This window comes from Salvelinus namaycush, chromosome 34 (assembly GCF_016432855.1).
Source record: "Salvelinus namaycush isolate Seneca chromosome 34, SaNama_1.0, whole genome shotgun sequence".
Taxonomy (NCBI): domain Eukaryota; kingdom Metazoa; phylum Chordata; class Actinopteri; order Salmoniformes; family Salmonidae; genus Salvelinus; species Salvelinus namaycush.
Genome location: NC_052340.1, coordinates 6,639,678 through 6,653,493, shown reverse-complemented (window position 1 = coordinate 6,653,493; position 13,816 = coordinate 6,639,678). Strand labels below are relative to the sequence as shown.

Here is a 13,816-nt window from a genome sequence, read left to right as displayed (position 1 = left end):
CTAGTTCTCAAACCCTGAGCAATACAACATTTGATCAATTACAAATCACATGACCCTCCCCTGGACTAAATAAAAAAAATACTAAACCCTCCCTCTGACATTGTGACTGCTCCCTAATGTAAATCTCTCTCTCTTTCTTTCTTTCTGTCTTCTCAAACATAAGCAATATTGCATAACCCTCCCCGGACTAAATAAAAAAAAGACTAAACCCTCCCACTGACTGAAATTGAAAAATCATGACCCTCCCCCATTTTTCCTCCAGGTAACAATTGTGTACATTTCGACTGCTCCCTAATGTCAATCTCTCTCTCTCCAGTCTCCCAATACTGATGGTTTACCACAGACTACATTGTAGTTTACATCAAAAACACATTCAGTGTATATTTGTAACTGGTTGGGTGCCCGATTCAACGGACGGGAAGACGCGCGGAAAGCTACGGGTAGATGGCTAGATGCTCACGAACATCAACAGGGGGTCGTGTGTGCGCAACACAGTCTCACAATCAATTCGTGTGAGGCTGGGCTGGTGTGTGAGGTAGAGAGAGTGAGAGACAGACAGACATCAAGAGACCTTTTGTAATCAATAAGAACAGAAGAAACATTGAGATTCTCCAACAAAGATATTGGCAAACTATTTTTACATTCTAAGAGCGCGACACGATCAAGAACCCTTCGTGGGACTGCAATTGAACAGTGAGAAGGCACAGATTATACAAATTGAAACAATAATTACGCTTTGCGAGAAGAAGCTGATCCTTGTCGTGGATTGGATTGGGGTCAATCAACTTGTAGCTCAACGTCAAGATAATAGAAAGAGGTAAGAAGATAAATTGGGCATGTTTGTTTTTCGACATAATTCAAAAGGGGCGTGTGCGTTCTCATATCTACAGCGTGTTATTGTCTGCCTAGTTGGAGCTAAATATTTGGAACCTGGTATCTGGTCAAATGAGTGGGGTGTATTGGCTAATAAATAATATAGGCAACATTTAATTTCCTGAAATATTGATGTGAATAATGTATTGAGAACTTGTCTCAATGTGTATAGGCCTATGCATGCATAATATAAGTTGCATGATGGATATAAAATATATATATATTCACTCATTGCATTTTATTTTGCAAAAATAACGTCTGTAAGAGCTTTTTTCCCCAAATAGGCCTAAACTATAAAGGTCTCGACTTGTTTTTGTATGCAATCGATTCTAATGCCGCGAGGGTGTGTCCTTTTCACAGTGGCAGTGTATGATGTTAGTTCAGCCAAGTCGTCTCGTGCAGAGCAGACACACATCATTCAACAGTTTGTATAATTAGTCCTAGGCCAAATAGGTCTAAATGGTATGTAGAACGAATTATTTGAAGCGCCTGAATACTCCCCTGTCCACAATACTAGCAAGTCTAGTGGTAAAGCAACAGGTTAGGATCGGTGAAAGTGGCAGACTCGCGGAGCTCGCGCCAGGCACGGTGTCCATGATGAGCTAGCTAGACTACCTCGCCTTTGCAAATTATAAAACACACTCATGCACAGTTATGCAAACTACGGCTATGTCGTAATGTAGGTAACACCAGAGACACACTATAGGCAATGTTATAATATAAAAACTGATACAATTATTCGGGAGTTATTGTCCCTCCCAGTCTCCATTTTGGGCAGTGGTCTGGGAGCGCGAAAAAAGCTTATCTGTGGATGATGGATATGTGGTAGGTAGCCTGCAATAATTAAACGGAGGCACTTGTGTTCGTTCATTTGGTTGTCATGAGCTGTTGGGTCGTTCCAGCAAATGATTACCTTTTGGGTAGTGTAATTTAGTCCCAACATGTTTTTATTTCACCTTATTTTAACATTCATAAACAACACATGTTCGACTTAATGTTAAAAAAAAAAACGTTTTAGCATCTCAAGAGGTTAAATTGAAAAATGACTACAGTAAGTGCCTATTTAGTGCCAAATCAAGTAACAGGGTTGATGATTTAATCTTAAATAAGCCATATATCCCCCTGTGACAGGGGAATTGAAGCTTGTTGTGTGCAACAGGGAGCGGCAGTTGAATGCAAGCTTCACAAAATGATGTTCATTTTTAGCCGGACTTTCTGGGTAACAGGGTTAATGTATTATGGTCGACCCGCTCAGTTTTCCACCACAAAATATCCGAAAATGGCCAAAAGGAGTAGAACCAGCTCACCTGCCTTATCACTATGATTTGATTTTTAGATATGCATATTTAAATTTAAAAAAAAATAGTTTCACCGTATTAAAACGAGTTCAGTTCATGTAGCAGGGTTTACCTTAAAATAAGGGACAGATATTTGATGAGATTGGATGAATCACTAATCACATGAAGTAAATGATCATCTTAGATATGACTTTGTCAAAGCAACAAAAATAACTAGGGCTTTACAATGAGGGGGAAAACTTGGAGAAATGTTGGAGTTACGTGGGTTAAAATCTTCCTAGAAGTCAGAGGGTGCACCGAGGGGCATGTCAAAATGCTGAATTTTGTCACTTAAGCAAAAAAAAAAAATCATAATAAAAATCTGATTCATAGAATTTTCCATGTGGTCTATATTAATTACAGGGAACTTAATATAATATATTTTTTTAATTAAATATTGGCGCACAATTTCTACTGAAAATATGAAAATGCACTTTTCTAGTGGAACGACCCTGTTGTATAAAGGCTTATGTTGGCTTATGTATGGTCCCGTGTGGCTCAGTTGGTAGAGCATGGCGCTTGCAACGCTTGCAACGCCAGGGTTGTGGGTTCGATTCCCACGGGGGACCAGTACAAAAAAAAGTATGAATGTATGTACTTGTAAGTCGCTCTGGATAAGAGCCTCTACTAAATGACTTAAATGTAAATGTATGTTGAGCGTGAACACGCATTAATTAACGTTTGAATCTCATCACTGTGTCCCCACCCCTTTCTTCTCTTCTCACATACTAAAGTTTTTCATGACAATACCATCTCGAGCCCACCTCCCTCCACTCGGCACACATCCCTCGCCGACAGTATTTGGTACCTCGAATAGTAGTCACCTGATGGAAACAGTTGCCGTAGCAATTCCCCGGCGCCATGGCAGTAGGCACGTCCAATGTCTTGTTGTCATGGAGATTTACAATCACGGTGATGGCAAAGATGCTAAGCCATAAGCCATGGGGTCTTGCTCCAGAAGGATCTTGATGCCCTGTATTTTGTGCTAATTCATCATTTGCCTGTTCTATTTGGGTTGTATTATAACACGTCTGGATCACATAATGAGAATGAGCGAGTTGTAGTAAAGCGACAGATGAGGCACGCACGCACATGCACGCACGCCTGAGAGCTAATCAGAGGCAGCGGCATTGTGGAGCGCTACAGGTAACCGCCAAAATAAAGGAAACACTTAGTAAATGAGAGTTCTGGAAGCTCTGTCATGGTGTAGGTTGCTTTTTCCTGGCATGGTTTAGGTCCACTCAACCCGTTAGAAGGGCAAGGTAAACGGCAATAAATACACAGCCATTCTGGTGAACCATTTCTAGCCATCTCTTCCAGGATGATTATGGCTATGTCTCCTCTCCATAGGATGACAATGTCCCTGAATGGTTTGATGAGCATGAAAAAACGATGTAAACAATATGAGACAAAACACCAAATGATAGAATTTCTCGTGGAAGAAAGGTGTCACATCCCTCCAATAGAGTTCCAGACACTTGTAGAATCTATACCAAGGTGCATTGAAGCTGTTCTGTCAGGTTCTGGTGGCCCAACACCCTATTTAGGCACTTTATGTTGGTGTTTCCTTTAATTTCACAGCTACATGCATCTTTCATCAGCAGAGAGGTACTCTAAAATCACATTGTCAGTAATAGAGAGGTTTGTCTCGGGTAAGAGCAGCTGTTTTGTCAGTGAGATGGGGTAAATAGATAATCATTCTGCACTCTTCAAACGCCTGACCTACCTCCCAAACACCTACAGTGGCAAGAACAAGTATTTGAACCCTTTGGAAATACCTGGATTTCTGCATAAATCGGTCATAAAATTCAATCTGATCTTCATCTAGGTCACAACAACAGACCAACACAGTCTGCTTAACTAATAACAATTGTACTTTTTCTTGTCTTTATTGAACACACCGTGTAAACATTCACAGTGCAGGGTGGGGAAATTATGTGAACCCTTGGATTGAATAACTGGTTGACCCTCCGTTGGCAGCAATAACCTCAACCAAATGCTTTCTGTAGTTGGGAATCAGACTTGCACAACAGTCAGGGGGAATTTTGAACCATTCCTCTTTACAAAACTGTTTCAGTTCAGCAATATTCTTGGGATGTCTGGTGTGAAATGTTCTCTTGAGGTCATGCCACAGCATCTCAATCGGGTTGAAGTCAGGACTGACTGGGCCACCCCAGAAGCCGTATTTTCTTCTGTTGAAGCCCTTCTGATGTTGATTTACGTCTGTGTTTTGGGTCGTTGTCCTGTTGCATCACCCAACTTCCGTTGAGCTTCAATTGGTGGACAGATAGCCTAACGTTCTCCTGCAAAATGTCTTGATAAACTTGGGAATTCATTTTTCCGTTAATGATAGCAAGCTGTCCATGCCCTGAGGCAGCAAAGAAGCCCCAAACCATGATGCTCCCTCCACCATAGTTTACAGTTGGGATGGGGATGTTGGTGTGCTGTGACTTTTTTTCCACACATAGAGTTGTGTGTTGCTTCCAAACAACTCAACTGTAGTTTCATTTGTACACAGAATATTTTGCCAGTAGCGCTGTGGAACATCCAGGTGCACTTTTGCAAACTTCAGACGTACAGTAATGTTTTTTTTGGACAGCAGTGGCTTCTTCCGTGGTGTCCTTCCATGAACACCATTCTTGTTTAGTGTTTTACGTATTGTACTCTCGTCAACAGAGTTGTTAGCATGTTCCAGAGATTTCTGTAAGTCTTTAGCTGACACTAGGATTCTTCTTAACCTCATTGAGCTGCTGTGCTCTTGCAGTCATCTTTGCAGGACGGCCACTCCTAGGGAGAGTAGCAACAGTGCTGAACTTTCTCCATTTATAGACAGTTTGTCTTACCGTGGACTGATGAACATCAAGGCTTTTAGAGATACTTTTGTAACCCTTTCCAGCTTTATGCAAGTCAACAATTCTTAATGTTAGGTCTTCTGAGATCTCTTTTGTTCGAGGCATGGTTCACATCAGGCAATGCTTCTTGTGAATAGCAAACTCAAATTTTGTGAGTGTTTTTTATAGGGCAAGGCAGCTCTAACCAACATCTCCAATCTTGTCTCATTGATTGGACTCCAGGTTAGTAGACTCCTGGCTCCAATTAGCTTTTGGAGAAGTCATTAGCCTAGGGATTCACATACTTTTTCCAACCTACACTGTGAGTGTTTAACTGATGTATTCAATATAGACAAGAAAAATGCAATAATTTGTGTGTTATTAGTTTAAGCGCACTGTGTTTGTCTACTGTTGTGACTTCGATGAAGATCAGATCAAATTTGATGACCAATTTATGCAGAAATCCAGGTAATTCCAAATGGTTCACATACTTTTTCTTGCCACTGTAGATATGGGAGCTTTTACATGAGTCTGGGTGTCCCAGGGAGATAGCGATCAGTGTCAAATTGACATAGAAATAACAATAATGGGTAAGATCCAGAGAGAAACCAAGCTCCAGCAGTTAGATCACAATGCTCCCAAATATAATTTCCCACAACCATACACTCTAAACTCTTAGAAAAAAAGTGCCATCTAGGACCTAAAAGGGTTCTTTAGCTGTCCCCATAGGAGTACCCTTTGAAGAAACCTTTTTGGTACCAGGTAGAACCCTTTTGGTTCCAGGGAGAACCCTTTTGAGTTCCAAGTACAACCCTTAACAGTTTGAGCTCCATGTAGAACCCTGGAACCAAAAAGTGTTCTACATGGAACCCTTTTGGAACCATTTTTTCTAAGAGTGCAGGTTTGATCATGGCCTAGACACTCGCAAACAAAGGCGTGAGCGTTCAGGTGTGAAAAGATTCACACTCACACAGAGAAGGAAGATAAACAATGGGTCACAACACACGACAGCATTTCCACTATGATGTTTATTTCGATGTCTTCTTCCATATGCATAATTCATCATTCATGGTCTTGGGCTCGAGTCATAGCTCCCTCCCTGGGTTTGTTGCTTCTGTAGATGTCTACACCGACGTCATCCCAGGATGCCGCTGCTTCTGCCTCAGTTTCTGCCTGCCCTCCCCCCTCTGCTCTACCCTTCCCCCTTCTAGCTCAGACAAAGCGAAGTGATGGCAGCACCATGGGACTGAAACGTGACACATACAAACAATGGAGTGACAAAAGTGGGTTAAGGAGAGGCATAGAGGCCAGTGAATCGGGTGGCACTTCTCAATTCTAGCAAGGGAGGTGAACTTGAGTGTCTGTGTCACTAGCACTGGCCTGGCTGGCGGTGCCACACCCAAACAACAGCTTTCCCACGGGATTCCAAATTGTCAACCTCTGATCTCAGACGTAGAACTGGTTGAATTGCACTTTCCCACTGGGTGGAATTTCAGACTATTGACATTGTGTTTTTCTTGCCCTCTGGTCCTGATTGTTAGACAGTTGACAGCAGGTCATTCCTCACTGTCAGTTAGGGCTAGGCGATATATAGAACTAATTCAATTAATTAGAATGTATGTTTTAGTGCAATTGCAAATGCCCGTATCGCAAGAATCACATTTTTACATTTGTTTTGTTTTCATGAGCGTTTATGTCCGCTTGTTCTTACGTCGTCTCCATCGCTCCTTCTGTGCTGTGTGCACCTTCCTATGTCCACACACACACACACCAAGTCACTCACAAAAAAACAAAGATGAGAGATCACTTCTTCCTCTCTGACAAGTGGTTTCAACTCGCTATTTGCATTGGAGGTTTGTTCCAACAGAATCGGTCACACGGACACCGGAACACGTGGAGACATTATTTTACTGTAATAAAGGAGACGTGAACCTTTCTAACCGTACGAGCAACTACTAAAACAGGAGAATCAATGAACGTTGGTTCTGGAAAATGTGGCCGAAGTATCATTTCAAAAGCCCTTTAATTCATTAGATTATTGCTGACTGTTTGAAATACTGCGCATTTGACCTTGAATTGTGCAACGTTTATTCAGAGGTACAGTGTAGATCGTGAATCGCCCATAAAAAAATGGAGATATAATTTTTAGGCCAAATTGCAGAGCTCTAAAATTCTACTCTGAGGTAAACACTACTGAATGGACCTCAGTGGCTTGTATTTGCTATCATGCCTCAGCTTCCTGCCTCGCCCCATTCACTGTCATCCTTTTCCTATCCCTCCTTTTCAGCTTGTTGAAAAGGTTAAAATGTGTTTTGAATGTAAATCCTTTGTGCTGGGTGGACTAATAGCTTGTACTGTGCTCCTCAGTCCTGTGTTTTTATTGTGTCTATAGTGTAGACTAGTAGTAGAAGTATGGAGCTTTGAAAAGGGTGCCTAATCCCCCTAGAGGTCATCCAAGGTGTCACGTAGCCTTTACCTTCACTATGTTAACGCGCTATTAGTACCATTAGCAAGGTAGCTATGTGTAAGTGGGGTCCTCTATGCCTCTCTCTACATACATACATGCATACATACATACATACATACATGCATGCATGCATACATACATACATACATAGTTGAAATCGGAAGTTTACATACACTTAGGTTGGAGTCATTGAAACTCGTTTTTCAACCACTCCACACATTTCTTGCTAACAAACTATAGTTTTGGCAAGTCGGTTAGGACATCTACTTTGTACATGATACAAGTCATTTTTCCAACAAATGTTTGCAGACAGAGTATTTCACTGTATCACAATTCCAGTGGGTCAGAAGTTTACATACACTAAGTTGACTGTGCCTTTAAACAGCTTGGAAAATTCCAGAACATGATGTCATGGCTTTAGAAGCTTCTGGTGGGCTAATTGACATCATTTGAGTCAATTGGAGGTGTACCTGTGGATGCATTTCAAGGCCTACCTTCAAACTCAGTGCCTCTTTGCTTGACATCATGGGAAAATCAAAAGAAAGCCGCCAAGACCTTTCCAAATGCCTGAAGGTACCATGTTCATCTGTACAAACAATAGTACGCAAGCATAAACACCATGGGACCACACAGCCGTCATACCGCTCAGGAAGGAGACGCGTTCTATCTCCTAGAGATGAACGTACTTTGGTGCGAAAAGTGCAAATCTATCCCAGAACAACAGCAAAGGACCTTGTGAAGATGCTGGAAGAAACAGGTACAAAAGTATCTATATCCACAGTAAAACGAGTCCTATATCGACATAACCTGAAAGGCCATTCAGCAAGGAAGAAGCCACTGCTCCAAAACCGCCATAAAAAAGCCAGACTATGGTTTGCAACTGCACATGGGGACAAAGATCGTACTTTTTGGAGAAATGTCCTCTGGTCTGATGAAACAAAAATAGAACTGTTTGGCTATAATGACCATCGTTATGTTTGGAGGAAAAAGGGGGAGGCTTACAAGCCGAAGAACACCATCCCAACCATGAAGCATCGGGGTGGCAGCATCATGTTGTGGTGGTGCTTTGCTGCAGGAGGGACTGGTGCACATCACAAAATAGATGGCATCACGAAGAAGGGAAATTATGTGGATATATTGAAGCAACATCTCAAGACATCAGTCAGGAAGTTAAGCTTGGTCGCAAATGGGTCTTCGAAATGGACAATGACCCCAAGCATACTTTCAAAGTTGTGGCAAAATGGCTTAAGAACAACAAAGTCAAGGTATTGGAGTGGCCATCACAAAGCCTTGACCTCAATCCTATAGAAAAGTTGTGGGCAGAACTGAAAACGTGTGCGAGCAAGGAGCCCTACAAACCTGACTTAGTTACACCAGCTCTGTCAGGAGGAATGGGCCAAAATTCACCCAATTTATTGTGGGAGCTTGTGGAAGGCTACCTGAAATGTTTGACCCAAGTTAAACAATTTAAAGGCAATGCTACCAAATACTAATTGAGTGTATGTTAACTTCTGACCCACTGGGAATGTGATGACAGAAATGAAAGCTGAAATAAATAATTCTCTCAACTATTATTCTGACATTTCACATTTTTAAAAAGAAAGTGGGTAAAAAGATGGGTAAAAATCAGATGGGTAAAAAGGACAGGATGTGATGATTGAATAAGGAAGAGGATAGGAATGCTGTGTTGAACAATGAGAGGGTGTAAAGTTCACGGTCAAAAGTCACAGCGGAGCTTGACGGTGTTAAGGTTGTAGCAGCTGTTAAGCCTCAATCACCACGCAGATGAACCCATCCCCCCTCTCGGAGAAGACCTTTTTTGCCACATCTGTGGATGTCTATTATCCTTCACCACACGTTCTCATCCACTCTGTAGACGTCCTCCCTGCCTGTGTATCTCCTGCTTATGAGTAGCCCAGGGTTAGAGGGCCGGGATGGGTGGTGACTGACTGAATGTGTGGATCATGAATGCAACATTGTCCTATTTAGTGCAGCTAGGGAGGGTGGCGGGAGTAGACGCAACATCACAGAGCCAGACATAACAACCCACTAATGTCTGCTCCGTGGTGACTGAGTGCTATGGTCCCAGTCATAACCCAGAACCTGTCTGGATATAGACAACAGCAGGCATATAAAGCACACATACTGTAACCGGGTAGAATAGTGATAACATGCAACCAGGTAAAACATGCAGCTGGTTTACGGACTAATATGAATCCACGTAACTGTGTGTAGAGACTTACTGTACTATACTGAGAGGTCAGTTTGGCTTTTGCAAGCGATGCTCTTAATGCCATGAATGACAAATATGCGAAACGTGTAGATCTGTGAATAATTGCCTGGATTCAACATGGCAAATATGCGAAACGTGTAGATCTGTGAATAATTGCCTGGATTCAACATGACAACAATGTGAGCTCTGAAGCCACTCTCCACCAGTTCATTAGACCATTTGTTACCCACTTACTAAGTCCCCTATCATTGAGGAAATTACCTGCGTCCAGAACATGACTCATCCCCCCAAAAAACGTCAACCTGTGACCATGGGGCTGGGCTCGCCCCTTAAAGCTGTTTCAAGGGCAAGGTCTTTAAGGGAGTTTGGAGGTGAACACTGCACAAGCAGCATCTGGACTGTGATGCTATGCTAATGGCTTGGATCCTGTTTAGCCGAACGTGTTCTCTCCCACGCAATCTTCATGGTGGTATCAATAAAGGATATGCTCCATGGGAAGTGGGGCACAGAACATGGAGAACGTAGATGGATAGAGAGATGGGAAAAGAGAGGAGAGGGGAAACAATGGAGGGATTGGTGTCATCTCTTTGCCTGGAAGGCAAGTTTCTTTCCATAAAAAGCCTGAATCCAAGTAATCTACTGTGGTATTGTAACCATCTGTCTGTAGTGGGCTCATCTTCAACCCATTACTCTAATAACTCCGGCAGCTTGGCAACTCTTACATCTAGCTTCTATTCCCACCAAGATGTCTGTGTAGTACTGGTTTGAGAATGTAACTGAAAATGAGACACTTACCAATCCGTCTGCAGGCATTGGGGCTCACAGCTGCCTGATTTAGTATCATTATCTATCTACCAGTGTATGTTTCATTTAATGTTATGCAATACGAATAAAGTTTAGTGGGGTTACACAACAGGTTGGTTCAATACAAGGGTGATGTGAGGGCCTTTTTCCAACCTTACATATGTGTCTGTGTGAGCATGTGTGTCTTGGTGTGTATGTGCGTGGCATGTATCCAACTAACACAGTTCTCTCTCGCTCTATTTCTTTCTCTTTCTCTCTCTCTTTCTGCAGTTACCATGGAAACTGTTCTATTCTTCCTCTTTTCGCTCCTGGTGTATGTGGCTGGTAAGTGCCCCCTCCACCACTACCGCTCTATCCACAGGGAGGCAGGAGACACAGGGGAGGGCCGTGGCATTACATGGCAGGCATGGGGTTTTGACTGAACATTAATGGACTGACTTGTTCTAGAGCCTGAGGCTTGCTTCCTTTGCATGCGTAGTACAGTGTGTCTGTGTGTTGATATGTATATCCCAAGTATAATGTACTATACTGTATATCCCAAGTATAATGTACTATACTGTGTGTCCCAAATATACTTAGGCCATGACACACACACACACACACACATTATTGTGCCATTAAGATTCTAAGTGTGAAGTCATAGGTTCAGTACATCACTGGAGAGAGCAACTGAGCCATCCATGTCATCTGGTGTTATCCAGACTCTCGCTTGTCTGTCAATCAGATGAACCTTCCACATTCTATTGCTTTGGCGTTTTCCCACCTGTCTTCAGTTCACGTTCTTTCCCACCCTCTTTTCCTGCCCGCCTTTCTTCTCTGTATCCTCTCCATTCTTTCATCTGTGTTTTGTTCACACCGTCTGTTCTGGTTTCTCTTTCTTTCCTCCTTTCTTCTTTTGTCTCTCGTCTCCGTCTCCAGACTATACATCTCTCCTTTTCCCTCTTCCCTTTCTCCATCTCCAGATGTACATTTTCCTCCATTAATCTCCCTCTCACTATAATTCCTTGTTTTCATGCACTCACTCCCCATTCAGTGTGACTCTCTGTCTGTTGATATGCGTATACATGCTGAGTAGAGTGCACACACAAACACAATGGGGTTGTGGAGCAGATAGAAAGTCTGGGGTTTGTGCACCGGGCCGGACAGTGTTTGCTGATGGGGAATTTAGGAAATGAATTGACACAGGGAGCAGGGGTTGGAAGAATAGAGTCGGGGAGGAGGAGGAGGACGGGGAGGTAACTGAGGTAGCCCATTCAACAAATCATCCACAAGGCCAGTGCCATTGCACAACCGGATGTGAATACCGTAACCTGTCAAGATCCCTATCCAAGCTCTGGATGTGAATACCGTAACCTGTCAAGATCCCTATCCAAGCGCTGGATGTGAATACCGTAACCTGTCAAGATCCCTATCCAAGCTCTGGATGTGAATACCGTAACCTGTCAAGATCCCTATCCAAGCTCTGGATGTGAATACCGTAACCTGCCAAGATCCCTATCCAAGCTCTGGATGTGAATACCGTAACCTGTCAAGATCCCTATCCAAGCGCTGGATGTGAATTCCGTAACCTGTCAACATCCCTATCCAAGCTCTGGATGTGAATACCGTAACCTGTCCAGATCCCTATCCAAGCTCTGGATGTGAATACTGTAACCTGTCAAGATCCCTATCCAAGTTCTGGATGTGAATACCGTAACCTGTCAAGATCCCTATCCAAGCTCTGGATGTGAATACTGTAACCTGTCAAGATCCCTATCCAAGCTCTGGATGTGAATACCGTAACCTGCCAAGGTCCCTATCCAAGCTCTGGATGTGACATCGTGCTGTAGTTCAAATAAGAGCCCGTAAAGACTACCTCCGACCACCTCTCTCTCTCTCTCTCTCTCGCTTTCTCTCAGCAGTCGCAGACCTATGTGCCGAGGGTGAGTAACCTGTGTGTAATCAATGTGTTTAGCCATGTTAACCCCAGCCCCATTATACTGCTAGGTATGTACAGCATTGAAAACTGCTACGATCGCTAGATGTTCTATATGGCTAGTATCTCATTTCCTTGCCTTTCTCCGTGCCTGTATTTTCAGATGGTGAAAAGGAGAAGAAAGAGGTGGACCCATTTGTCTATGGTAAGTAGACCCCTGTTAGTGGGTCTTGATGCTCTTCCCCGTCAACTGACAATGTTCCAATAGCCATGAAAGAAGACTTTCTTAAGTAGACGTCCCTCCTCTCTGTGTGCCTGTGTAGACTATCATAGCCTGCGGATCTGTGGACTGGTCTTTGGTGTGGTACTCTTCGCGCTGGGCATCCTCCTCATCCTCAGTAAGTCTTCATACTTCAGTAAGTCTAACTACGCCACACATACTTATTGGCTCTTTGATTGTTGATTTTAAGATCATGATCATGATTTGTTGTCCGTTCTAGGCCGAAAATGTCGCTGCTGTCCCAATCAGGAGAAGAAGCTCAAGTAAGTCAGCAATTGTGCCTGATTGGTCGATTACATTTCTGCTCTGTTGTTATGGGGCTGTGTTCTCCATCTGTGGTCACCATGACAACCAATGTCTGTCCTCTTGGTTCTATCGCAGGGCCCCTGGAGACGAAGAGGCGACGGCAGAGACCCTGATCGTGTCCAAAGGTGAGAGCCTTGTCACTACCCACTCACCCCTCACACACCCCCTCGAACAACCTTGACACCAATCCATAGTTGTGTTCAACCATTGGGAGTGATTCTTCGTAGTCGATGCCTAGGTTCGCCCTATGTTTCGGCCCCTTTGAAATTACTCCCCCAAACTAGATGACTTTTCATGAAGTCATACGAGTTTCCTTGATTCCCCCTCTTCTGTCCAACCACAGCTAAGGAGCCAGAGCCAGAGCCTGAAGCTAAGGCTGAGAACTGAGTCAGCCCAACCAGACTGCCTCCCCACCTGACTGACGTACAATCATATCTGCCACTGAACCACCAGTGGTGGAAAAAGTACACAATTGTCATACTTGAGTAAAAGTAAAGATACCTCAATAGAAAATGACTCAAGTAAGAGTGAAAGTCACCCAGTAAAATACTACTTGAGTAAAAGTCCAAAAGTATTTGATTTTAAATATACTTAAGTATCAAAAGTAAATGTAATTTCAAAAATATATCAAAAGTATAAATCATTTCAAATTCCTTATATTAGGCAAACCAGACGGCACAATTTATTTTAATTTTTTTAATTTTACGAATAGTCATGGGTACACTCCAACACTCAGACGTAATTTGCAAACAAAGCATTTGTGTTTAGTG

General features: G+C 42.9%; 1 protein-coding gene across 1 annotated transcript; it reads left to right on the top strand.

The window, feature by feature from the left end:
* The first annotated feature begins 301 nt into the window (after positions 1-301).
* Positions 302-13,563, top strand: LOC120029077 (FXYD domain-containing ion transport regulator 6-like). The gene is made up of 7 exons (XM_038974382.1): positions 302-817; positions 10,816-10,869; positions 12,624-12,665; positions 12,784-12,876; positions 12,961-13,003; positions 13,122-13,171; positions 13,390-13,563. Exons 2-7 carry the CDS (start codon positions 10,821-10,823, stop codon positions 13,431-13,433), a joined length of 321 nt encoding a protein of 106 aa, XP_038830310.1. The 5' UTR covers positions 302-817; positions 10,816-10,820; the 3' UTR covers positions 13,434-13,563.
* The last annotated feature ends 253 nt before the right edge of the window (positions 13,564-13,816 follow it).

What these genes read in the sequence shown, in the direction of transcription:
- LOC120029077 (XM_038974382.1), top strand. Translation starts at nt 10,821, where the DNA reads ATGGAAACTGTTCTATTCTTCCTCTTTTCGCTCCTGGTGTATGTGGCT. An exon ending in GGTGGACCCATTTGTCTATG is followed by an intron (nt 12,666 to 12,783) that starts GTAAGTAGACCC and finishes GTGCCTGTGTAG; the next exon opens with ACTATCATAGCCTGCGGATC. An exon ending in GACCCTGATCGTGTCCAAAG is followed by an intron (nt 13,172 to 13,389) that starts GTGAGAGCCTTG and finishes GTCCAACCACAG; the next exon opens with CTAAGGAGCCAGAGCCAGAG.